Consider the following 27774-nt stretch of genomic DNA (forward strand, 5'->3'; position numbering starts at 1 on the left):
CATCACCCAGCTACATGATGTGAGATAATCACTTTAAAAAAAAACAACACGTCATCCATGTCAAGTTCAAAATGTAAGTTCAAACTGGTAGTTTTGGGGAAAAAACAGACAAAAATGGCCTCACTTGCAGGATATTGTGAGGCTAATCTGTAAATCTTGTTATACAAAAACAAAAACACTGGAGTGTTATTTTACCACACAACCTCACATGGTCCACATTTAAATGACTGAATTTGATTTTCAAACCGTTCTGCTCTGCCTCATTTGGACTGACTTTGCATTTGAAATGATGACTTTGCAAAAACTTGCGGAAAGACTTGTGCTACCTTGCATTAAACTGAAAAGAGAAAGTGACAAGGTGTGCTATGAGATGACATTGTGCTAGCGAGAGTATCTGAAACTTGTCATTACCCATTGTGCTACGAAGGAATCGGTCATAGTTTCCTTCATTTTATAGGTATATTTACAGCTTTTAATTCAAATTTTATGTTTGACGACACATCAAATCAATGCCCTGACATCTTAATTAATAAGCCTCCATCAAGCCAAAATTAATGCTCCTTCAAAATGAACTCTAAACCTCAAACTTTACCCCAAATTATCTAAACCACCCAAAGGTGAGAGGACTGGACTCAGTGTCCTTGAGATGACATGACACATCGTGCATGCACACGTACAGAGCAAGTGAGGGGTGAAAGTGTCTGTACGTATGTGTAGTAAAGTGCCTGTGTTAATGAAGCATAAGAAACTGACATGTTGAAAAGTCCCGTGAAGCCAGTGTTCCTGACTCGTCTCTCTAATTTGAGTCTGTCACATTTTTGTGACGCGTGATTAAGCTGTCAGAAGGTTGCTGCTAATGTCTTTGCCTGCAGCAAATACGCACACAAAGTAAGAGACTGTGCAAAGAAGGTGTGTTTATGTGGAAAAAGAAGGAGACTGAGAGTGGACACTTTTTCATTGTAGCGTGCTGGTAAATATACTGACAACAAAACAGAAATTTTCCCTCACTTCTGCAGAAATTCTATAGCTGCTTTGTGTTGGTTGGTGTTTGAAACGGTGTGATTTGTTCTTGTGAATGGGTGTGTGAATTCTGCCTGAATGCTAATGCTTTACATCTTGACAATAACACCACTTTTGCAAGTGTTGAATTTTACAAGTGTGTACCTGACATTTGAGTGTGTGTATGTGCTTGCAGAAGTGTGTGTGTGTGTGTGTGTGTGTGTGTGTGTCTGCCATAATACCAGTCAGTGCTGGAGCAATGCTACTTGAATAAACCAAACCTTGTAGACAAAGTTGTATTTGTCACCTTTATCCTTCCCCTCCCATAGAAACTCCTCCCAAGTGTCTCATTCTCATCTTTTCTGATTTCCCATGTAAGCAGCTTATCTTCGTTTAGATTATCAGTTTGTTTTTCTTTCCAGAATCGCTCGTAGCTCATCGAGAAAATAGACCAGAAGCTGAAACTATCGCTGCAGACCTTGAACAGGTTTTGTGTTAAAGACCATTTCCACACCAGTGTTTCCCCCTACCTAAATCTGAACCAAACCTTTTACCTAACACTAACCACAGAGGGGCTGCTACGGAAAAAATCATCAAAAAGAGGTTTACACTTTTCGATGGGGGAACAGACTTTGACATGACAGCAACGCTCCTGGGTGCTTCTGCCTTGGCCGCAGTGAGAACAAACATGTACGGGAGCAGGCTGTTCTCATAAACTTTTCATACGTTTTCCTATGAAAAGTAATTCACCCGAATAACAATACATATCCCACGTAATCACGAGCCAGTAATTTGTGTGTAACCCACAAATTTGGGAAGGCTGGGGAGACTTTGCCATGCATGTTCAGAACCGTGTGAACTTTGCGTAAACTTTAACTAATTCTAAGGTATGTCCTCATCATGTTTCTTTTCCTAAAACTAACCACAGTAACTTTGCATTAATTATGTAACTTTAAGTTGAGGGAGTAATTGCATCATGGGGTGCTTTGTAGAATATCATATAAACTGTTGTGTGTGGATTTTTTTAGGATTTCATACAAACCAGTCTTTGAGGATATTTTGATGGGAGGGAAAGAAAAAGGGGAAATTGTCCACTAGTTAATGAATCACAGATGGCATCCTTCTGTCAGATGGATAAAAAATTTAAATAAAAATGCTAAAATGGGTCACCAAATATACTTTGGCCAACATCAATATACGTGGGCTCCCAGCCAAAATAAAATCTATGTGTGGGAAACACCGAAGCTTTCTTCCTTTAAATCTCTGAGGTTTAGCAGTCCAACTGGCACTATTGTGTTGAACGGAAAACACAGACAGTACCAAACTCGTCTGCAGATTACCACCGCTGTATTTACCCCTCTGAGACCAGAGTTAATCCAGGCTCCTGTGTGACAAACACAAAAGGATTGGGTTAGAAGTTCAAAAAGAAATGACCATGAAAAAATATAAATATTCTCATTCATTATTTCATTAGCTATCCAGCTCACAGCTAAAATTTAGCAGTAAATGTTTGAGACAAACAAATCTGATCTCTTCCTCTACATACTGGCCTCTCATCCAGATTTAGAATTTTAGGTTTTGAAAATGCCCTCTGATGTGCATATTTTTCTTAAATTCTGGTTATTCTCAATCTGTGTGGGCATGTAAAATGGAGCATTTATGATACGATGACGACCTTCCCTCAGTTTGTGCATGCCTGTTGTTGTTTTGTGTAGTGAGCATGTGCCAAAAACAACAACAAAAATGCCAGTTTATTTATGTTTTGGGCAGCACTAGGTCTAATAACTATTTGACGTCTCAAGTCAGTATTGCTGCATAACTTCACAGACCAGCGGAGGCATCTGCTGCAACCTGTGGTTTTTGGTCCACCTCGGTGTCCATGGTTAGATCCTACAGAAATAAATGAAGCCTGGTCAAGTCGTCTTCTCTGGTATTTGAGGTATTGTTGATGTAGCCTTTATGGCCACCTACTGGCCTGGTGAGTGTTTGGAGCAATTGTTGCTTTGTAGTGTGGATGAAAATATTTTGTGAAATAAATCTATGGACCATTTTTTTGTTTTGTTGTTGTTGTTTTTTTCAAATGTAGCGAAAATGATCCATTTGATAATAATAATTAAAACATTATATATATCTATATATATGACAAGCAATGAAGTACATTGCTTTCTTGATATTTGGATAGATCCAAGGAGTAGAGAGAGCAACCCGATGTGGCTTTTAGTAATGCATTTTGACTTGCTTTTAATTTTTTTCTATATGAAAAGAAACCAAACCAAGAGGGACACTTTACCAACTAATTCACTGACCGTGACCAGAGCAAATGAACTGTAGGTGTGAAAACAACCCAAGACTGTGCTGAAGTCAGTAGAAAACCTTCATCCATTTTGGTGCTGGGTCCGGGTCATGGTGGCAGCAGGCTATAGGGTAGCCCAGATGTCCCTCTCACCAGCCCCCCCGTCCTCCAGCTGATTCTGGAGGATCCTGTGGAGTTCCTATATTAGACATCTAATCCCTCCAGTGTTTTCTTGGGTCCACTCTGGATTCTCAGCCCGCTGCCAAGAATACCCCCAGAGGGATGTATCTGATGGATGTTCTTATCAGATGTCCAAACCACCATAACTGGCACCTTTCCGTGTGAAGCAGCACAGGCTCTGCGTTCACCCGTACGCTGTCTCTGAGAGGGAGCCAAGCTGCCATATGCAGGAAACTCATTACCACTGCTTGTGATTTATTTTGGTCATTACCTTAACCTCATGACCGTGCAGCGGAGCTTAGTTTGACTAGTTAAAAACAAACCTTGAACTGAAATCAAGTTGTGATTAAATTCAAAGTTTATGCTTTGCATATACAGTCACTACAAGAGAAGAAAAAACAAAGTCCACGCACTAGATTATACTCCCATAAATATTTATTACAATTACTACCGAGGTAATGTTTCGAGCTCCATGCTGTTCATCAGACCGACATCAGCCTGATGAAGAGAGTGGCTCAAAACGTCACCTCGGTGGCAGTTGTACTAAATATTAAATGGGAGCATAATCTAGTGTGTGGGCTTTGCTGTTTCTTACATTCTCTTTTTTTCTACGTTTTTGTGTGTGTAAATGCGCATGCTTTTGGGAACTTTTCGTTTACAGTCAGTGGCATGTTTTAACTCAGTTATTAATTTAACGTTAGGTTCATTTAACGTCCAATGAGCGCTTTCCTTACAAGGACATTCTGGTTATGTTCACCTTGACTGACAACAGTGTGAATCTTTTGTTGCTGTTCATCCCACCTCAGCTCTCCTCAGGCACTGCACAATATGGATTTTCTGGATCTAATATCTGACAAAGACTTTGACAAGCACAAACCACAACTCTAGGCTGAAAATGTCCCTTTGGAAATCTATAGTAGGCAAGATGTGACATCCATGTTTTCCTGCTTTCTTGTAGGAGTCATTTCAGCCTTTCCCAAATGAGGAAAAAATGTATAAAGTTCTTCAAACATTTCATATATTGTAACTAAAACAATCTACTTATTTTATGTTTCCTCATTATATTATAAGTATGAGAGGCTGTGATTGAAGTGTTAAACATCAACGCTCTGCTTAGCAATTTTATTAACCCTTAATTTGCAGTGGTGGAGTGGACAGATGACTGCATTTTATTTTTTAGGAATACTATTCTTTCAGCATTAATTCTGTGTGCAGCTTTTTTCACATAGCTTCTGAGCTCTGGGTGACTGTCACAACTTATTCAAATGAAAGTTAAAGCTTTCTCCTCTACGTCTTTTCTAATTTTGCTCCTGTTTAGTTTGTCCTTGTGCTCAGCCGTGCTGCTGCCCCCTCCGATTATGTGTGAAAGGAACATGCATGGCCCCTGAAAGTAAATACATATTCATTGTAATTACATCAACAACAAGGTTGTTGTGTTGTTCCCATTTTAGAGTGAATACTGGAAATTGAGCGTAGTAAAGAGCAGTTTCTCAGTATAAGAAAATAATTAGAAATGGGCTTTTTGTCAACAGTTATTGGTGGCACATCTCAGTGTGCTCATTGCTCACTACACAGAGAGGCACCACATCAGAGGAGCGCAGATGGAGCAAAGATGGAGTTTGAAATGCAACATTCTGTTTCTTTGTATTTTAATCCCGTTGACATTTATGTGTACAGACTGAAAGTGTTGGTCAGACTTTGGTCATCTGTCTTGAACACTGAAAGATCAAGAGGCTTTAGAGAGACAGCAGCTTCACAATGATTCAGCCTATCTGTGCATCTCCAAATGCTCACATCTATTTTCCATCACTAGCCTTTGCCAGTTCTCGTCATGAGTTCCTGCCTTTCTAATACATTTTAAAATGTTTATCTTATCTTTGATTCAGATGGACAGTTTTGAGCCAAGGCTTTTCAGTGTTTGCACATTTTTCACATGTATTTACTAAAGACCTTGGCTACTTTGACGCCTCCATTTATGTGGTCGACCCTGGTCTTTTTTCTCCTGAAGCATTTCTTTTTATTATGTGTTATTAATTGATTTGTTTAGAAAAGCACAACGGATTGGAAGTCAGAGGTTAGTACTTTATTCTAGCAATGGCTCAGAGATCTGGAAAAAAAACTACATTTGGGGAGATTGTGTTTCATGCTGGCCAACAGAGATGATACCTTCTGAAAATGTGGCAACCCCTCGGTGATAAATGGAGGACTACCTTCAAAAGAACTCTCTTTTAAGCCACCTCTCAGAGCACTTGAAAATAGGAGACAATTGCATCGCCAATATCAGCTCTTCCAATTACAGTGTATGTAATTAGAGCTACCACGCCATGCAATATGCTTGTGTAGTTATTACTGTTATCTTTATTATGATTATCAGTATGATTATGAGTATTAGTATTATAACTGATATTTGCTGCCTTTGTTACATATGTTGTGCTCTTCATCCCTGCAGTTCACTATTCCTTTGTTTTATTCTTGTGTCATATTAATTTGCTTAATTTTGTTTATTAAAAAAAAAAATATTTAGGATATTAAGATATATTTAAGAAAAAAGCAACAAATATAGCAAAAATAGAGAGAAAAAGGGAAAAAAACAACTTTTTGGTTAAATGACAGCTGCATAAAAAAGTCTTTAACATATCACTGTGGTAGCAGCTCGGGTACCTAAAAATAACTAATAATGGTTGAATTTTATTCAGCTGCTTTCGTTTCAGGGTGGTGGTGATGTGCAGGCGGGCTCACTGTCACACTGTCACGGCTCACTTAAGCGATCTGAGCATCAGTAATGATATCAGTGACGCCTGTGCGTTTCCTAAGAGAACCCTCGAACCCTGAATCAAAACCAAATTGTGATGTAATGTTGTGATTGTCAGCCTTAAGGGCCCTGACACACCAAGCCGATGGTTGGTTGTTGGTCAATGTCTGGCCGTCAGTAAGCATAGTTTTTGTGCTGTGTCCCTCACTGTTGGCACTAGTTGACCCTAGTTGGACCTTGTCAGTTGTTTTTAAATGGAAACGGCATTTTGGATTGGCATCAGTGAGTGAAATCACTCTGACTGGCAGATGAGCTCAGTGCGTGAGCAGAGAAGTAGAAAGCAAACCGACTGTAGACACAAGGGCAAAGATTGACACAAACTTGTCATTAGATAAGATTTTTGTTTTCGTCATTAATCTCTAAGCCATTAAGCAGAAATTATTTGTAATTGTTTTTGTTATTGTTTGCTGCTGCACGCTTAATGTCATCTGTCATTTGTCATGTTTTTTCAACATAGGCTGTTTTGTGAACTGATAACTAGCATGTTGATCTCTTGGTCCTCTGGTTTCCCTTTTTAATGATGAATACAGACTACTGCTGTGTGTTGGTATGAAGAGTTATTTTCATATATGCAGTAGCAGAATGTAGGTGCAAGTTAGCCATGGGCTGTAGTCTTTGCAGTGTGTTTAAATGTACCTTTTTGGCTGAGACAAATGTGACCTGAGGCGTAGCGACAGTCGGCCTTCATCAACACACATTTTGCTCATTTGGGCTCTATAGTTTTTTGTTCCAAAATCTAAAAACTGATAAATTGTGATGCATATTTTATTTGTTTTTTGTTACTCCATAACTGTCTGTATGAAAGGTTAGTTTGCAAACCTCTGAAACAAGGTCAGTCCTTAGTGGATGATGTATCTCAACATGGACTGTAAATCCACCTCATGGAGCTTGAGTCCAAGTCTTTAGTGCTCCTGATCGTTGCTATTTTTTTCTGTTTGGCTCTCTCTCCCTCCCCCTCTCTCCCTTTCTATCAGATTAATCTTCGTCTGTTTAAGCAGTGTAGCATCATTAATGATAAGTGGTATTATGTGAGATGCTCAGAGATGAATGAGGGTGTTGCCTTGGCTATTACTCCCTCTGTTAGAGCGAAGCAGCATGAGCACCTCACAGCTCATCTAGATCCGTCTAAATTTGCCTCAGGCAGGCAGGACCAAGGTCACTTAAGCATTGCCATCACATTCACATACTGCTTACTGTATACAAGAGCTAAGGTCATTTGTTACTGTGAAGGAGGGCAATATAAACATGACTTTGTGGGTGGATAAAATTCATCCTTTACTGCAATAATGCGTCAATAACAGTCTAATCTCTTTGTTTTTGCACGCATGTGTGATGACCAAGGACCCGTCCGTGTATTTAAGAGTTGCCAGTATCCATGTCTGTGATATCGGAGCCTAGTGTCAGTGCCTATTTATTCCTCTTATTGATCTACTCCTGGTCCCTCTCTCACTCACATACTCGCTCCCGCACAACATGTTTCCCTCAGGGGGTTTGCTGCTCCTTTCCGACCTTCATAGAGCTCCCAAGTCTCTCTTCCTGACTCTCTCACTCTCACTGTGTGTGTGCTGGCGTGGGGCTGAGGGAGCAGTCCACTAATAGAAAGTCTATTGACTGGGCCAGTCACTCATTGCTGCTATAATAGCTGCCGGGGCCCTCTGGACGCCAGTCGATAAAAGCGGCTTGTCTCTGTTCACTGGTGAGAGGCCTTTGTCAGCACTGGAGGAAAATTAAATGTTTGATCGACCACCTTTAAGATGCAGTTTATGGGGCCTGCCCGTGTGTGTGTGTGTGTATGTGTGTGAGAGAGAGAGAGAGTGTGTGACAGCATGTATGTGGGCCGTGCGTGTATACTATATGTGTGAGTGTGTTGAAGGATAAGAAAAAAAGAAATGTGAAGCAGGTTTGACACTGCAACAGTAAATCCTCTTTGATTGTCCGTCTCAGACTTTGCTGTGAGGAGAAGGTGTGTGTGTGTGTGTGTGTGTGTGTGTGCGCGTGTGCGCGTGTGCGCGTGTGCGCGTGTGTGTGTGTGTGTGTGTGTGTGTGTGTGTGTGTGTGTGTGTGTGTGTGTTCGAGAAGACCAGTGTGACCACTAATTCCCGAAAAGCTTGTTCCTCCGTACGCCTGGACTGCAAACAGCTGGCACTATTCTCTCACCGTTTGTTGCTGCAGATCCACAAACACATACTCATGCCAAGTTCCCCAAACTACATTTGGCAGCAGAAACTGAGTCTTAGAGGAGACAAAGTGACAACAAATTGAACTTTAGATAGCTAAAGGTACACTGTGCAGGAATTGTCGTCGACTGCCTGTAAACATCACCAGCAAAAGTGAGGTCTTCTTTTGGAACAAGCATTGTCCGCTTGGCATTTCCTCCTCACTATTTGCATTTTTTCGGCGCTGTGTCTGCATTTTCATAGTTTCCTCTTTAAAATGTACCAACCTCACTTGTGCACTGTGCCCAGGAATAACTCGAAATGGCAAAATAGTAAGAAAACAAGAAAATACAGGCAGAGGGCAGAGTCTCAGATAAACACAATGTCACACACTTTTACTAGGTCATAAGTGGGGATTGAGAGAAATTACTTTTGTATGAGTCTATACATTATTTTCTTTGTATTTTTTATTTATTTATTTATTTATTTATTTTTTTTAGGAAACCCTTTATAGTATACCTTTTATGGTTGGGTATTGACTTGGTTCTTTTAAGGGTACGGAGTGAAATATGTAGGTGCTAGGCACGCTTGATAACATCAGCACCTCATTGGCATCGGCAGATATTGGCTTTAAATTCTCCCCTGGTCTCTGTCAGCAAATTCTCTCCCAGAATCGCTTGTTGACTGCACCTTGTTAAAAAATAATGTTTTTGATATTACAGAAAGAGTAAAGCACCGTTGGTATTGTTATTAAGGTACTATTGGGTACTGGTATCGGTTCATGTGAACACCACCATGAAACCTTTTAAAAATGGACAGATGAGGTGAGTGTTTACTGGCTCCGTGCAGGGCCGAATATTGACGAATGACCAAACTTTTTCATAGAGTATTTAAAAATGTAAACCTCAGAGAGCAGATATTTCCTGATATAAATCAAAAGATTGCCAACTTTATACCTTATTTTTCTTCAAGCATAGTTCTCAAATGGCAGTTTCTTTTTAGATAGAAGAATTTGGACTAAAAAACTTGTACTTGAAAAAAAGCATTGTTTTCACACTAAAACTCAGGTGTCAGGCATCAAAAAACATTATTTGCTGTATTGCACCACTGCAGAGATAAAAAGCATCTTTTTTGTTTTGGTTATCTACAAAACAGCTGGACTAAAGTTGTTATCACTGTCTCTATTTTCTCTCCACACATCCTAATGACTGCCCTTGTATGAAACAGTCTCACAGGCAGCCTTTTGTCCCATAATGCCAACATGCGCCTCATTAGAATAGTCCCTAAGGTAGGGCTGGGGGGGGAAGTGAGGAGGCTGTTTGATTGACAGCACTGGCATTCAGACTCAGGGGGTGGAGACAGTGTGGAGACAGCGCAGCAAGGTCACTGTCAGGGGAGAATAAATATGGAGAGACCTGCCAGTGCTTTAAAAAAGTCTGTGGCACATAGTGAACCACCTCAGTCATGCACACGCACACACCCACGCAAAGCGGGGACCAAGGCCACAGGGTGAAGGACCCTGGTGAGACAACGGTATGCAGCGTGGATGTGTTGGTGACTTGTGAGCGAGTGAAATGTGTAACACCCTTTTGTCTAGGCCACATGATCCTCAGGGGGGTTCCCTCGTAGCCGAGCATGGCAGCACAGTGGAGCTAAAGCCGTCGTCTGGACAGTGACCTCTGACACCTGGCTCATGTCATCACTCAATGGCGGCAGTGACAAGCAGAGACAAGGTCATCACATTTGAAATTTCAAACGTCTTGAGTGGCCAATCTGCAGCAATGAACCACACAACTCTTAAAGAGTGGTCTCTGTCAGCACTTAAGCTTTGTCAAGAGAGTTGATCAGAAGCAAGAGATAACTGGGCAGGAAACTCGCTGCTAATTCTGTCCCACATTTATGCTCGCGGCAGCCGAAGAGGGAGAGCGGCAAATATGATTATGGCTGATTTCTGCCAAACTGCTGGTAATGCGGCTCAGGGAGAAAAACACATCAGGACACAAACACAAACACAAACACAAACACAAACACACACACAAGTGTCCCTCCATGCACACACAAAGACAGCCAACTGCTGATTGAATTAAGGTAAAATTAACTGGAAACTTTGTGAAAGTTGTGCTGCTTCCCCGCAGGCGACAATCCGATTAACTTCGTTAACATACCTGGCTGCTTCGGTGCTGGAGAGGAAGACACACTGATAGACAAATAGACAATGTGTGACTGTATGTAGGGGTGGAGGTGGGCAGGGGGTAAAATTGGGATGAGGCAGTAGCCAGATGGAGAGGTGAGGTAGAGGATGGAGGTGGGAGGAGGAGGAGGAGGAGGAGGAGGAGGAGGTAAGGGCTGTGCTGAGTGATATCTGCAGTGTGCAGGGTGTGAAGCGTGTCATCTGTCATCTAATAGAAAACCTGTGTGTGGCCAAAACTGAAATGCGAAAAACATACTTTCCTTTCCCTTCTCGCGCTCGCTCTCCACTGCTATTTGTACCCACAGGGTAAACGGTCCAATCAGTGGACGTTCCTCTGCTTGTCCCCCGTCCACCCGTCTGCCTGCGTGTCTCTCTGCTGCTCTGTCACCTGTCGAATATGCACACATTGTGATGCAATTTCCCACAACAGTGTGCTCAGAATCTTAAGTAAGCTGTTACTGAGAAGTTGGTAGGAGGCTGTTTGTTTAATGCAAATTTTAAGGCGACGACGCATTCGCAGAGTAACAAGCCTCTCATTTACTTTTCAGATGAACGCGTGTGTTTACTGCTTGTTGGCAAACAGATATCTTTAACTGAAAGGCCTGATTGGCAAAAGATGCTTGCAATTAGTCCTTTGTGTTCCAGAAAGAAGATGTAATCACATGAACACGGTGTCACTGATGAGCTGTTTGAACATTGTTGTGGTACAAATGACAGTAAGAAATTGTGTTAAGAATCTTTTGTCGTACAAGAGCATTTAAAATCAGTCACACATGAGATTCAGTTAAACTGTGATGTTACTGCAGCTGTCGTCCAAGGTCAGAGTGACCTTGTTACAGCTTTGAACAGTGAGGTAGCTGTAATGCCTGTAAGCTGACGTGTTCACATACTCTCTGAGGATCTTTTGACGCAGAAAGACGGCACCTGTCATGAAGTGTCTGTGCAACAGCAGCATGAATGCCAGTGCGTGAAAAATATGTGCAGGTTTTCATTCATGTCAGTTGTTTTGAAGGAAGATAATCTTTTACAAACTTTTCTTGCTTAACCCTTTGAACCCTAAGCAAATTGGCTTGATTTGCTCTAAACATTGCTCTAAAATAAAAAAAGAGAGAAAAAAACATGGAAATGACCTAGAAAAAGTGCTTAAAAATCTTATAATTTTTCAGCATATTTTTTTTTAAAAATGTGATAATGTTCAAAAGTTTCCTAGAATTTCACTTTGCTCAATTTGCTCATGGTTTAAGGTTAAAATACTTCTGTAAGGCACCTGAAAGCAGCACAAGAAAAGTGATGCAGCTCTAGGTTTTGAAAGGGTTAATAAAGTCATTTGGATTAGTGCACAACAGAATCAACATGCTTATTTTGGTTTGTTGTGTTGACACGCAGAGGTGACGCCTGTTACTCACATGTGCGAACTGTCAAGTGCCTTTGCACGGACGTCAAAACAGCCGCAGATTTTGGGAATGACATCATCCACCCCTGGGATCTGTGATATATTAGCAGTCTATTCAGACCCTCGTACTGTTTTTCATCCCACAGCGATCGTGATGACAGCCGCCCTCTGGTTTGTGACCTAAAAGATTATATATCATCTCTCCTCATGGGGAGCTCAGCCCAGTTAGCTCCCCGGCCTTTTACATTTACCAGCACAAAAGATGAGTCTGCTTGCCGTGCTTGCAGTCACTTTCCCCTCTTCTAATGAAGGCTAAGTGCGTTTTAGTGTTCTAATGGCTCTGCATTATACTCCATCTCATCTGGTTTTACAAGAGCGTCTGATTGAGCCCAAGACACATTGATATTCAGCTTTAAAGAGAAAAGGGGTTGTATATATCATTAGATGCACAGGATTCATCCATTTCACTGTTTAATTATTCATTTCATGCAACTTTTAAAGCTTTAAACACATGAGCTGTATAGTAACGGACTTCACACTGAGTTAATGTAGTGATTTCTGCCTTTGTTATGGACATTATAGCATGCTGCAGATAATAGTTTCATTGTGGCTGCTAAGTTACAGTGCAGTGTTTCAGCAGTACATAGTGACAAAACTAGAAGTCTAAGGTAAAAGACTGTTAAAACGATACAGCTACTACTACATCTTTTGTAAGAACTTTTCATCTTTGGTCTCAACATTGACTGACCTGTTGAAACCAAAAGTCAAGCTCATTTCATTTCCCCACTGTGAGAATGTGTTTGAGAGTAATAAGGCATTGCTGTGTTTGAATCCGGTGATAGCAGCGCCTTAACTAGACCAGATGTTAGAACTACAGGTAGATGCCAGCAGGGTGGGTGCCGGTACCGTCGTGTTGCAGGTGAACTGGGAGGGGGATAATTCTCTTGTAAGTTTCTTCTCCCAGAAATTTAGTATCACATACAACACATTTAAGTAACAATCATCAGCTGAACTATTTGGAAACTGAGAGAGGGTCATTGGCACATGCTTGGGCTCTTTGATTGCTCCTCTTTGTTGCAGGGCTCAACATAAGGATTGCCCAGTTTCCCAGGGAGAGCAAAATGACATGTCAACCTAGTAAATGTAGCAACTCAATTACCCGACTGGTAAAGTGATAAACAAATTAAACACAGTTTTTTTTTTCTGGAGCTGATGATGGAAGTAGCTAAGGAATGAGCCACCTCACTTCCTCATCTCTGAGAGTTACATATGCAAAGCACTGATTGGAAATACTAATGTAGCAGGACAGTAATCCTTAGCATACAATGAATGCAACTAAGGAGTTTTAATGACAAAACTGTCAAATGTTCATGATTGACCACTCGGTCACCTGGCCTAAAGCAGTTGGCTGAAAACCAAACTGATGAAAAAAATACCCTGAAAAATTGTGTAGTGTATCTTAATAGTGTAGCGTTCTTAAAATAGATACACTACAGTCGAGGAGCAGCACTAAATAAGATGCTAAATGTCTGCAGAGGTTCATGTAGTGTAGACTTAATAACTTACTGCAAAGGATTTGCAACCAAAATTGTAATTACTTTGTTTATTTATATGTCTAATACATTTTGGTGCTCTAAAACTGGAGGACTGTATCAAAATGCTACAATTCCTACTTATCTGAAGTGAATTTAATCACCCTTGAATTAAAGCTGTCACAAATCAGCTCAATACATGTGGCAAGGGGGGCGTTTAAAGTACCAATTAATTATTTTATCAGAAATAAGCAAACATAATTATTTACAATGAGCATGGAGTATGGAGAGTAGTTGCATCAGTAATGAGCTGAATGTATGAATGAGTGAGAAATATGCAAGTGTTGCGGGCAGGAAAATGTTAAACCAAAACCTGGACAGTGTTGAGAGGAGAGAGGAAGAAACGGACCATGACTAATGACTGGCAACTGTAACTTCGGTGGAGGCCTCAACTGGTAACACCAAATTAGGATAATGACCTCCTGACAGTAGGTCCACTGCAGACAGAACACAAGGGGCCATAACAACCCCCTCCAAAAAAACAGGGTTCCACTAGAAACCTCGACTAGGGTATATTAACCGTTAGCAATCCCACATAGGTAAACATAAAGTTAACAACACATTATTTTCCTTTTATTATCACCGTCATTTGGCAATACTAAGTCATGTACAGTACGGTTGTCTTTTAAGGCCGCATCCTTGAAGCTGCACAACCCCTGCAATTACAATATTAATTCACAAAAAAATAAATGACAAAATAAAGTTAACATAAATGCTATACAATGGCTGAAATTCCAACAGTGTCCGACCTGCATAGACCACGGTTTTCACACACATTTATTTATTTGTGGCGGCCCACCACAATCAAAACATCTGCCGCCATGTTTGGTTTTACATTTTCAGAGCTAGACTGTTTATTAAGGAGTGGTATTGGAAAGCATATACTGTGTGGTGATGCATTGCACCTCACTCTTGGAGCAAAAAGTGTTTTGCATAATATTCCAGTACAACTTGGCCTTCTCTTTTTCCCTGACCATCCCCCATGTTCTCTCCCTTTCTCTCATACTCATAATGCTGACCCGTTACAAAACCCAGTGCCTTGTTCTGTTACTCTGCACGCTTTTTAATTTGGTTGTGTTCATGATTGTAAGGTAATTTTCTGCTTTGCTGAAACTCCTAATTTAAACTGTGGATTTCTCGGTGTTTGTGCTTAAGACTCAGATTTTATATGACATCTTATACGGTTTGCAGAAAAGTCACCACACCCAGCACAGACAGGTGTGCACTGATGCAGTCTTCATTAGGCAGATGTGCAGTAGCATCTAATTTGCACCAAGTATAGAAAAACATGGAAGGAGCATCTTTAACGTCACCCATATGTTTTGACATTGGATCTGTGCCCAAATACCATGGAACAACCTTATTAGAACTGGCTGTTTTTATTTTTTTAATTTAATGTATTAACACTAGAAAACTGACTAACCTTAGTGTACTTAAAGATGTCAGTATGCATAGTCAGTTTTGACTGACTCTTGAGAGCGGTGTTGATTGATGCTATTTTCCCACGATGCAATTAAGGAAATGGAGCAGCTGCTTACAGCTAAGAGATTAAGACAAATTGCACTTAGTGGCGAGACAGCTCCAGAAAGATCAGAAACAAATTAGACTCAAACACTATGTCTTTGTAAAAATTTTTGCTTTACTCGAAGTCTAATTAAAAGTTGCAGTCTGCCGATGCATGTCGTATTTATAAGATATAAAGATTGTAAAGATAAATTACTTTGCTTCATATAAGCTGCTAATGCTTTAAACTGTAGTTTGTGTTGAAGAGCATAGTCTGGATTTAATACACAGTCTTGCTGTAATCATGTCAGAACGATGAAGATGGAAAGCTAAAGTTAGGCGAGGATGTGTAAATTAAACGGAGCTGAAGAGCGGTGCATAAACAAGCACCTGTCAGTCAAAGCAAAATGCCCCAAACACTGCTTTCTCAGAGCTTTAGTGTCTCCTCAAAAAATCTTTAAAAGCCATGACCTTTAAAAAATAACTCTTTTTAGTAATATTCTCCACTTTACATTCACAGATACATTTAGCTTGTTACACATTGGCTCTAGCAATTGTGGTAATTGATTGGATTTGGTTGACAGGGACACAAAGCACCTGGCTAGCTGCCTGTTAGCTTTGACAACCTAATTTCAGCTGCAGACGAGCTGTCTGTGCATTTATGTGTGTACGTCTGCATGCTGGTTACGGATTTAGATCCCTGGTTTGGGGTGCGCTCTGCAGGCTGGGAGCAGGATGTTGAGATGACAGCAGTCACAGGGGGGACAGCATCAGATGTAGCCGTCAGCTGACAGACAGACTTATTACACTGCCTGTCCCCCTCCTGAGTCGAGGCCCAGATACATACGGTATTAGGCCAAATGCTGCCTCACTGGCCCAGTTTATGTGTAGCCTAGTTTGCAGAAGTGTAGGTGTAGTGGGACACCCCTGAAACACACTCAGTCCCTTTTGTTTAATGTAACACAGAATGTGGTAACTACGACATGGATTAGAAGAGCAACTACATCTAAAAAAATAGTTTTTGGTGGACTGTAAATTTATGTTTATTTGTATCAAATGTCTGCAGTTTTCTAAGGGGCCCCATTTTATTTTAACGGAATGACTTTTGCCTTTGCACGAACAAGATTGATTTATCATGAAAATCCTCAGATGGTGAAATAGATTTTAGATGGAGCATGCATCTTGTAATGAATTTTTCAGAGTGCATATTGAAGACGCTATTTGCCAAAACATTTACATAAATCTCAACAAACACACACAAATGTTCACACAGACACACACATTCACATATAAACAAAAATATATGCAAAAAACACCTGTATTTGCACACACGTACACACATCTGCTTGGAATGTTGGTGCACTGAGATGCACACACACACACACAGATACACACCCCGGTTAATGTACGCTGGTGCAGTCTGAGGCTAAAACAGTGAATGTGTCAGATCAGAGTTTTAATTAAAGCTTCTCTGGCCAGCCGTGAAGCAGGAACAGCAAAAAGCTTTTTACTGGAGGAGTGTTTGGCACAGCTCCCTCATTTGAAAAACAGCAAGAGACAGATTTGGATTATAGCAGAAGCCAAAATAATGTCTCTGCTCGACTAGATCTACAGCCTTGTTGTGTTTAGCTTAAAACAAGGTTAAAAATACTGGAGTAATCTGTCAGAGTTACTCATGATAATATAATTTCATTATTATGTAACAAGTGGCCTTGGCCACAAAGCAGATAGGACACGAATTTACAACAGAGGCATTCATGTAAACAGTGTTTTTGACATTATTATTGCTATTTTACTGAGCTTTTATGTTTCATTTGACCTTGAGCACAACAGGACTGTAAAATTGTTGTATGAGTCACTCAACATTTGGTCCACTGAGTCTTGAATCTGGTTTTTCTATAAAAAGGGCAAAAAATCTGCCAACAGGGCAAGATCTTTTTGTACATGTAGTTTTAAATGTTATAAAGGCTAGAGATAATGCTTTAAAATCGTGACACTGTCACTAAGAGTGTGTGGTATTAAAAGCATTTCCAGTCATAGAGGCATGGCTCTCTAGGGATGACAGCGTTGATTAGGGCTGCAATGATAAATTAGATAAGTTGATTAGTTCTCAACTATTACTTTAATTGCCAACTAATACGATTGACAGTTTGGGTCAAAAATCTCTGATTCCAGCATGTTATATGCGAATATTTTCTGTTTTCTTTTACTCCTCTTTGACAGTAAATTGAATATTTGTGGGTTTGCAGACAAAACAAGACATTTCAGGACATTATCATGAGCTTTGGAAAACACTGATTTTTTTTTTTAATAACCATTTTGTGATATTTTATAGACTTAAAAACTAGTCCAATAATCAAGATAACCATTGACAGAATGATCGAAAATAATAATGAAAACAATTGTTAGTTGCAGCCCTATGTTGGTCTGTCGTTTCACGACTTTAGTGCAAACTGAAGTAGCAAATAGTATCTTAACATTTGAATAGATTGTTTTTAAATTTTGTACAAACATTCACGGTCCCCTCAGGATAAATTATAATCTTTTTTTTTTTTTGATCCCTTAACTTTTTATCTAATTCCAGCATTAGGCCAACATTTCTGTTTGTCCAAAAAAATTAAATAAAATAAATATCCCATCAGCCACATTGGTGTGATGACATTAAGCCTCTGGGGGCGAGGGCCAATATTTTCGGAGATCCGATGTAGCAAGCAGATATCCAGATAAAGACTCATCAATGTGCTGATCATTTTGGCCAATCTCTATAAAAAGATACATATTTTTTTGAGAAAAAGCAAAATCAGCTAATGGGCTACAAGACGGCGTTTTGGCCGCTGTGTCCCTTTGCTTACAGATTCTGCATCCATATTACAGCAGTTGAATTATTGCACAAATTTTTGTACAGTTAGGTCAGCATTGCACAGTTGAAAACATAGTAAACTGATTTATAGTGTTATGGCTACTGATGAGTGAATTAAGTGAAGATGTAAACTAAATCATAAATCAAACAACTTCTCCTCCAACTCAGACCCCACATTTATTTCTAAACTATCTGGAGGTTAGAAAGATGCAGTCTTTAGAATCAGAAAATGCCTTCAACCCAATATAACTACCTACAAATATTGATTTAATGAGGTCTAATCTGTGACAACAGAGATCCAGAGCTGTTCATTTTATTCTCTTTGTTTGTCTCATGGTTTGGTCCTCACCTGGTCCAGCTGCCTTGACCTTTAAAAGAGCAGTCAACGTGCGCTGGGTCAGCCTGTAGTTCTGCTTGGAGAAATCAGCCCGGACAGGTCGTGTATCTCTGCAGACATGTTAGATTGCTGCTCTTACCTTCTTTTTCAGTCTTCAAAAATTAGCACACAGCCACCTATACGTTTGTGTTGATGCAGATGCATTCAGTGCTGTGTGCTGCGTATGTGTCTGGCTGCTTGTGTCACCCGCCAGCCTGTGATCCACTGTCTAAAATGCCATCCAGGGCTGTGGGGCTGAATATTGTGATGGCGACAATGATTTTTGACAGGGAAGCTCTGACAGGCTCTGACAATGAACAGCCTGCTGCACTGAGCAGAGCGGCGGAGTGGAAATCTGTTGCTGCTGGGCTGTCCGGGGTCACATCACCGCTGCTGATGGCAACCGCCAGTTAGAGACATGCAGACACAACATGTGACGGGTGAAGTGCCTAAACTGTAGAAGTCTGCTGGGTTTCATTTGTGGGATGACGTTTTTAATAGCGCAGGTTAAATGTCTCAGATGTGTAATCACAGACAAAAGGAGTTATTCTTCTGCGCTCATCGTTTGTCCTCGCTCGCTTTGAAAGAGATTTTTATAAACAATATCTGTACCAACATCATCAGGGTAACCTTTTCCATCAGGCAGGCATTGTTATTACCATTAAATGAAAGTACAGTTGAATCAAAGAGAAGTTCAAAAATTTTAACAGCTTGTGTTGTTCTCCCTTGATAGCAATCCTTGTTTGTTCATTTACCAGTTGTCAGGAGGGGTGACTCAGTGTTTACGATTACTTCGCCCTCATAAAGAGGCCGCGTTGAATCGTTACTCTGCTGTCTTTGCTGAAGAGATTTTGTTTTGTGTGACTCCTGTGGCCCATTTGTCCTTTCAAATGTCAACCGAAGACATATCTCCATCTTGACATTTTCCAAGAAATGCCCCTCGTAATGATGCCGTTATTCTGGGTCACATAGAGGAAACTGTAACATCCAATCAGCTGGTTCTCCGGGTACCATTACTGTGACTCACTGATACTCTCTCGTGTGGCGTGGAACGATTACACAATCAATTACCGCAGCTAATTCAGTGTAAACTCTACAGCGAGGCAGAGCCATGCTAACGCTTTCAAATGATGGAGTTCAAAAAGCCGAGCTGTGAGCTGCACCTACAGTAACGAGATTACCTTTGCAGAAACACATCCCAGCAGAACACGGGGTTACAGTGATAGGGTCATGAATATGGATGAGCCAAGATAACATGCCCTACTGTGGGCTAAGTGGAGTGGCAGCCTAGTATTCTCACACCCACTGACTTATGGTACGCAGAGGTTGGATGGCGCAGTGGAAATGACATAATACCAGCGTTAATGTTTTATTTAGTTTGTCTCCTGTTGACTACAGCGGGCCATTAAGAGCGCACAGCATCTCCCATTTGCACTGATTTCCTCTCCCTCCTGCCGCCCTCTCTGCTCCCTCTCTGCTCCTTCTCTCCTCCCTCTCTGCTCCCTCTCTTTTGCACTTTTTGTTTTTCATGCATTTACTCTGCTGCTCTTTGTAGACAACAAGTTTGATTTTCGTTCAAGGAAATTACAAGAAAGAAGATAAACATTTGCCCCATTGTAGAGATATCTTGCAGCTCAGTGTAGCTGCACTCATGTTGAAAGCTGGTGGGTTTTGTGCTCATTTATTTTAATAAGGTCTTAAAGAAGGTGTCTGTGTGTTTTTGTGACGGTGCTCTCAGCGTACCTCAAACTTTCCGCATCTCTTGCCTTAACTAGCAGAAACAGCAATGTTACTATGGAAACTTTGGGAGAGCTAAGCTTTACAGTTAATTGCTTGAGCAGAACAAATGACCTGCTTTGTGTTTTTTTTTTTTTTTTTAATCTTTCACCATTTTCATCTGCTTTTTTAATTCAACATTCGCACACACGACAACACTCACTGCAGTTCAGATCACACCTTTTATTCTTGATGGTTTTCATGTGCTTTCTACTTTTCTGTATGAATAAATGAAGAGTTGTCGCCATGGTGAAAGTCTAGATTGTGTGTGTGTGTATCAGACACTGTGTGTATTATGACAGGAACAAGAACATCTCCTATGTAGTCTATATGGGATGTGAATTATTATCGTAGGTTTATGAAGGGGGTCGGAGTGCCTGCTGCAGTGGGCAAAGAAACATTACATAGTTTGGTACGTTGGTGCATCAGCATGGTCGACATCATGAGCAGACTTTAGTTTGTTACAGATATATTTGTACCAGCTTGTACGAAATGAGCATTTTTACATCAGTTACTCACCTCATTTCATGTTGAATTTGTTAAGAAAACTTTTTTTTCTTGCATGCCTCCACGGTGAAACAGAGGAATTCTTGATGCACTGGAGTGAAGGTAAAGAATTGCGTTAAACAACACTAATATCAAACATGCACTTACGAACTTCCACACAACTCATGCAGTATAATCCAAATCTCATTTATCCAGTCGTACTCTCAGTATTTCCCAGACACGTGCACATGCTTAAACCTCACAATTTCAAACACTTCTGCATGTGCATGTAGGCAAGTGCATGCATTTCAGTTGCACAAGTGCACTACTCCTCTGTCGTAGTAAGACTGTTCATGTGTGTTTCAAATAGTAAGGTTTTTCACGAAAACACAATCATTTTGAAAGTACTGAGCATACAACTGTATAAATGAGACTTGGATTATACTACACGAGTTGTGTGAGAGTTTGTAAGTGGGTGATTTGATATAGTTTTGCTTTTGTTAAACAGACCCCCATTCACTCCAATTCAACAGAACTGATCATTTTGTGGGAAAAGTACTCCTTTAAATTCCAGAGATATGTTTACGGTCCTTTGCAAACAGCGTTACCGCTACATAGTTTGTTCTCCGTAAAGCACTGGCATGTAAAATGTCAGCCACAAAACACTCTTTATAGTAAATGCTTTAATATAATCCACAGTTAAGGGTTTCTACCTGCCCTAACATGCAAGAAAGTAGGAGATTGTCTTCCTGTGTAAGATTGTGATCTTCTGCTCTGATTAATTACAGTGAGGCAAATCTATGATGAAATCAATCGATCATTGTCTTCTGCTGAGCTGATCCAGATTGATCCTGATTGATCCTGATGCATCTTGTCTTATTATCAATTTCGACGCTAGATGAAAACTTGCTCATTTAAAAACCGGTACGTCATTTTTTTGTGAAGTACCTGTGCTTGTTTTCCTTGAGGCTTTGTCATATTTCAAGTGTAATAATTTCTCCTTTTTTTGAAGTGGGTGTGCATTTCTTTTTTTATATACATTGCAGAAAATCATACAATTTCTACAAGTGATAATAGCTGCTAAATAACTACATTTCCTATCAATGTAAGATTTTTTGACACTTTCAAATATCGATATGGGTATTGATCTTTAGAATCCCGTTCTGATTTTTATGTGTGTGTTCTATGCCAAAGCCTGAAGTTGTCCACATTTAGGCCTATGTTATTACTCGCCTGCCTAATTTATTACTGAACATATAAATTGATATCACTGTACCTCTCTTTTGCATATTCCAAATCTCATGTCGTTTGTTGACGTACATTTTGGCAGAAGTGCATGATAGTTATACAGAAAAAGAAAAGGGACACTGAAAGTAGAATCAGATTAATTACAGTATGATTAAGAACCTAAATATTATTGCGTGGTTGATGCTGCGGAGCTCGAGGTCGTGCATGTTTGTTAACAGGCGATCTCTGCCAGTAGGAAGCAAATTTCACACATCTCCAAGGCGGTGCAAACACATACAAAAATAAAAACACAGCTCTGGATTTTGCAAGAGAAAATAGATATAGTTGTCATCTCATTGTATTCATCATCAGGTGTGTTTACAAATGTGCTCACGGTACACAGCTCACAGCGAGTCTCCCACTGCCAGTGCAGTTGACAGCTTCACATACACAGACACCCACCCGCAAGCATCATATCACAAAATTCCTACCCATAGATACAGCTCTGTCACATATTATGTAACATCTGGTAAAATATGTGACTCATGGCACACTCATCTTCAGCGCAGACTGTGATATCGGCACACACAGACGCCGCTTCTATTCTGAATACAGCAGTGCTGGAGAGAAAGGAGTCAGTGTAAATAGTCATCAAAACAGTCATGATGCACATCAAAAAAAATGCCAAATAAGTTTTGTGTTCCTCTTGGCGTTACCGACAACAGAAGGGTTGGTAATTTTAGATGTCGTTTTTAAATCCAACAGTTTGTAGTCCTGCATCGTTTTGGCTGTTTTATGAATCCACTGGCAAAACAGTCACATATCAGATGTTTCTCTGAGAGGACGGTCTTTGTGGTGATGTGGTCGTCCTCATGAAAACAGCTTATTAACATCGCTCTATGATCACTTGCTGGATTTTGGTCCATCATTACTGACTCCTTGGCTCAGAATGAGTATATTTTCACTGATGGTTATCAATTCAGAAACATGTCCCCCCCGACTGCAGTTTATTCTCATTTCAGTGCCAGTATATTCTATTTTTTTCTCAATAACACCCATAAGAAACATATTTCCCTTATCGCCCTCTGTGCAGATAAACACTGAGAATACAAAAACTCTCATACTTCCTAAAACACAAACTTCACCTGCAGCTACTGCTTATATACACAAATTGCTTTGTTAAACTTTACTTCAAACCCTCATTGTATGGTTGTTAATAATACAGTGCCATTGCATAAAACCATTACTCATCCATATATCTGAAGAAGAAATACAATTTTTAATCAGGTCACTCATGGTTCACTCTCTTCACCATGAAATGAGAAAGGACAAAATAAAAACATTTTTAACGTGTTTACAGAGAAAAAAAAACTTGAACCAACAAGAACTTACAGAATATAGCGTGAGTGTTTTTTTTTTCAGTCGTTTCCCCAGCTTATATAGAAATGCTGCTCAGTGCCAGCGCAGGAAAGCAGAGCGTGTCTTCTCTTCGCTCATCTTGCTGCTACAAACCGCACATAAAACACTACAGATGAGGGGTGTTATACAGTGGTGACTAATTTCTAGGTATCAAAAGGTTTTGTATTTTGACGAATAAATTCGATGTTGAAAAGAAGCCAGTTCGGTACTAAAAGGTGACCTCTTTGCTCAGGTGCAAGCATGTGCAGTAATGCATTACGAAGCTATCACTAGAAAGCAGCGCTATTGCCAAAACGCGCAAGCAATAGATTTCAAAAAGGCAAGTGAATGCAACGTCTTACATGCATTTAATTACATCCCAGTTGTATTGTACATTGGCTGCTACATAAATTGGGATGTTATTTCACTCCGTCCATAGCAACAGAAAAATAAATATTATCTACATGTCGCCCGTCTCAACAGAGAAGAGAATATTTATCACCTCCGGACTGCATCTGACATCAGTATTCAGTGCTGTGGGAATGTTTTCAACAGTAGATGATTCACAAAGTTGCACAGACCATCACCTCAGAGCGGGAGATGTTGAAAAGTCTTTGTGCTGCTTTATCTCCAGTGCCTTCTGTACTGTAACCACGCCACATTTCAAGGTTTTGATTATATGGAATACATGAAACAATTCAAAATCATACATCCACCTTTTGGAAAAAAGTGACACCAATCCACTACATTTAGACAAAACAATCCAAAAATACCCTCTAAAGTTATGGCAATTCATGCAATCTGTGATGACTGAGGTCATTGGGAGTTTCCATGTCCTTGGATTTAAAAGTCTGGGCCTGAGTTGGTCTCAAGTGGTCTGAAAGTGAGCCATGTGTGTGCCACTGTCACTGTGTATGAAATGCATGTTGAAACAGAAGCCTTGGATCACTGTCAGAGCACTTGGAAGACGGCTAGTTAACAGTTATTATTACTGCTGCTCTATGACTATCATTATAACGATTATTACCACTCTGGGCAACGCACTGACATCAGTTCTGTTTTAGGATTGTGGTTCACACAGGACTTATGTGGCAATATGCAGCCGCGTGTCTACCGACTGCCATTGAGAACTCATATCAAACACTTAGGTGCTGAATAAATCTCCAAGATATATTTTTAGATCAAAGATAGAGATAAACACACTCACAATGACCCACACATGCATACTGCAGGTGGATGCCCACCACACACACACAAGCGCACACGCACGCACGCTGAAGTTACTTCTTTCTCATACTCTTCACTTTCCAATGCAAGTCCTTTTTTTTCTGAAATTGTTTATTCCAATAATCTCGGTCTTCATCTCTTCTTCTTTTCCGAGTGGCCTGTCTCTGTGGCTTACTGCTGGTGTTGCTTTAGGCTGAAAACAAAACACAGGAAAGAATTTGTTAGTCTTGTTTTGCCTCTGACATGAGCAGATCCGACAAGACAGGACTCTTTAACCACAGGGAACATCAAGCCCGCTGGGAGAAAGCTATTTTGTTTTTGGCATGCTCTGTCCCAGGGATGTAATCTTATTTACCTGTAAAGCTCTGTGTCATGCCATTCTTAAGATATTTGAAGATAGCAAAATAACCAAAGTTCTCATTGCTAAAGTATCAAGATAAATGTGCAGAGATGTAACACTGCAACCCTGCATAGCTTTATTTCCTCAGAAGAATTTCCTTTCACCAGGAATGACAGCTCTACTGTACTGCATATGAAGCATTAATCAATAATCCCGTTTCACAATCTTCTCCTAATTACAGCCGTCTATTATGCCTTCTATCTGGCTGTTCCCCAAATTAAAACAAAGGAGAAAGATATGAGCGTAAACCCTCGTGTTTAAGGTGCAATAATTACTGTGGATTCGGCTTTTATCTGGAGCTGCTGATTGTTTTTCATGATGACAGGCGCTGTGGCTGCATTCTGCAGCTTTATCGCCATTAAACAAAGCAACTCCAGAGGCAAACACACCACATCTAATTAAAACAAAGAGATAAGTTGGATTGAAGCGCATGCCAAGCAACACCCACCTAATTGAGTAAGCATTTTTTAGTGAAATTTATTTGGACCCCCTCCCCCCAGGACAGGGGGATTTAAGGCAGCAAAGCTGATCTTTGCCAAGTATAACTGAAACAACAATATCAGCATTCAGAGTTGGTCTCACTTATTCAATTGCCTGAATGTAACAACAGAAATAGTCCACATGTAAAACAAAACCTCTGTAATCTCTGCAGCTCTTTGTATAATTGTTCCTGTTGTCAGTTTGAGAAGCTTTTTAACTTTGTTTCATGGTGCAGTTAGAAAATATTTTCTCCTTAGTGTGAGCTAAGCCCTGTCTGGTGTTGTTTTTGTTTGTTCAGAGGGACAAACACAATCAGACACACATGAAATAAGATGTTTGTCTCCATATGTGGTCCTCGGTCTGATCCTGAAAATGAAAAAGGCGTCCCCCTTAACAGCACCACCATTTTCATCACAGTCTATGTTAAAATGCCACTCCTCCACCATGGCCTAATTGGATTGTTGCCCAATACAGACACACACACACACTTCCAACGCTGAGACGGGAGAGCGAAAAAGAGGCAGGGATGCACAGGCACCCGAGCTGTCAGCACCTATCCTGGTAATGGCTGTTAAAACAGTGGCCTCTACACCCTGTCTGCTCTGTCAGGACTCATCTAGCACTTTGGACTGTGTGAGGGGTGGGAGGGCGTGACTCTGGTGGCCTTGTGTTGTGCTTTGGGAGGGGACAGGTAGCGGCAAGGAGGAAGGGAAGGACAACAAGAGGAGAGAGGCAGAGTAAAAACATTGTGGGGGAGAAAACGGGGTCAAAGATCGAGGGAAAACAAGACAAGTCCATTCTGGGGGGCAACAGAGAGTTGCATGAAAGACTAAATTGAAAGAAGTAAGTTCAGCAGTTTTATCTGAAGTATTAGTTCATTCTACATACCTTAAAGTAATAATCTCCAAGATCTCATATCAATCAATGTCTGCTTATAGCCAACTGATAAAAGTGTTGCAGTATTTATTTATCTGGAGCATTCTGAACTGTCGAGGGTGACATTCGTGGACACAATGCTGTACTAAGTTACTGCTACTGCAAACTGAACATTTCCTACTGCTGCAGCTTCACAAATAGCTTCAGTATTTTTCAAACTGGACCTGATTTCCCATGTTTTTGTGTCTAAGTGACCAATCCAGTATGGAGCGACAGGGCCAGCAGCAGGGAAACTGAACTTGGGGCATTTGACGTCCACCAACAGTGCTTGTTTTTGCCACTGACGGGTTCAGACCGTTATCTTAGGTGTCTGGCAACATTATAGAAAGAATCCTTTAAGTGATAGACCGCTTTTGTCAAAGAGGAAGATCGTTTTTGTTCAATCGTGACATGAGCAGGGAGGTTTAGGCTCTGGTTACATGGAGGGAAGTTTACTGCAGTTCATGCACACTTAGTACTCCCACTGGAATGATAAAAAGCTGGTTACAATTTTTCAAAGTATCCCTTCAAGGGTTTATTTCAACCAAACTAGGAGTGGTGATTGCTGGACAGTGGAAAGATGAACTAAGGTGGCTGTGATGCAAGATGTGCTCCTCTGCACCTTACACTGACTCTCACACAGAAATAACATCATGACCTGACATTTATTTTCAGTATTGATTATTTTTTGATCTTTCATTTGGGTAGTCCAGAGGGTCTTCTGACCTTTTCAAATGAAGCCATTTTTACATGCGTGACCTTAAGTGGTGGCTTTAGTGTCAGCATGAATTATGAGTGGTAGGACTGCAGCTAAGAATTAGTTTCATTATCAATATGTCAGTTATTTTTACAATTAAAAGATGATCTGTAAAAAAGAGAAAAGCGTTCTATAGCAAGAGGTGACATCCTCAAATTGCTTTTCATATCAACCAACAGTCCAAAACTCAATGATTATCAGTGTATAATGAAACGGAAGAAAGTAACCAGAGAATTAGAGTTTGTATGTACTGGATTAATTGGAAAATTGTGTCTGTCCTAATGGGTGATTAAACCAAATAGTGATTTTTCCTCCTCAGAATGTTTAATATGATGTTTTTTTTATAGATGTAAAGATGTGAAAGTATCCAGTTTTCACAATAAAAGGGCAAAAAATTCAAATTCAGGAAAAAAAAAAACATGAAGTTTTTATTTTCCATTCTTTTGTAGTCTTGGAACTGCTCAGATTTATCTTTGGACCCCAAGGTTGGGAACCAATGATTTAGGCAATAAAATGTCAGAAAATAGTGTAATATTCCCCAGACAATATGCTAGAGCCCAAGGGGACATCTTAAAATTGCCTGAAGACATCTCAACCGTCAAAGATATTCAGTTTGAAATGACATAAAACAGAGAAAAGCAGCAAATCGTCACATTTTTACAAGCTTGAACCAACAAATGTGAAGTGTTTTTACTTTTCACATGACTAAGTTTACTCAATAGTGGTGTAAATGCAACACCCATTTTTCATGAG

At 40.3% G+C, this 27774-nt stretch overlaps 1 protein-coding gene and 1 long non-coding RNA gene across 4 annotated transcripts in view; one reads left to right on the forward strand and one right to left on the reverse strand.

Moving 5' to 3' along the window:
• Nucleotides 1-27774, forward strand: part of LOC148187691 (uncharacterized) — a 106897-nt gene that overhangs the window by 15511 nt on the left and 63612 nt on the right. The gene's annotated exons all lie outside the window — the stretch shown is intronic.
• Nucleotides 22181-27774, reverse strand: part of LOC121954746 (zinc finger matrin-type protein 4) — a 65085-nt gene continuing 59491 nt past the window's right edge. For all 3 annotated transcript variants that reach the window (XM_088086469.1, XM_088086471.1, XM_088086470.1), the window contains one exon: nucleotides 22181-24662. In XM_088086469.1, coding sequence (XP_087942595.1) covers nucleotides 24641-24662 — 22 coding nt within the window. In that variant the 3' untranslated portion in view covers nucleotides 22181-24640. The remainder of the gene's footprint in view (nucleotides 24663-27774) is intronic.

The sequence above is a fragment of the Plectropomus leopardus genome, chromosome 13 (genome assembly GCF_026936395.1).
Source record: "Plectropomus leopardus strain MGB_pleo_1.0 chromosome 13, ASM2693639v1, whole genome shotgun sequence".
In the NCBI taxonomy this organism is placed as follows: Eukaryota; Metazoa; Chordata; class Actinopteri; order Perciformes; family Serranidae; genus Plectropomus; species Plectropomus leopardus.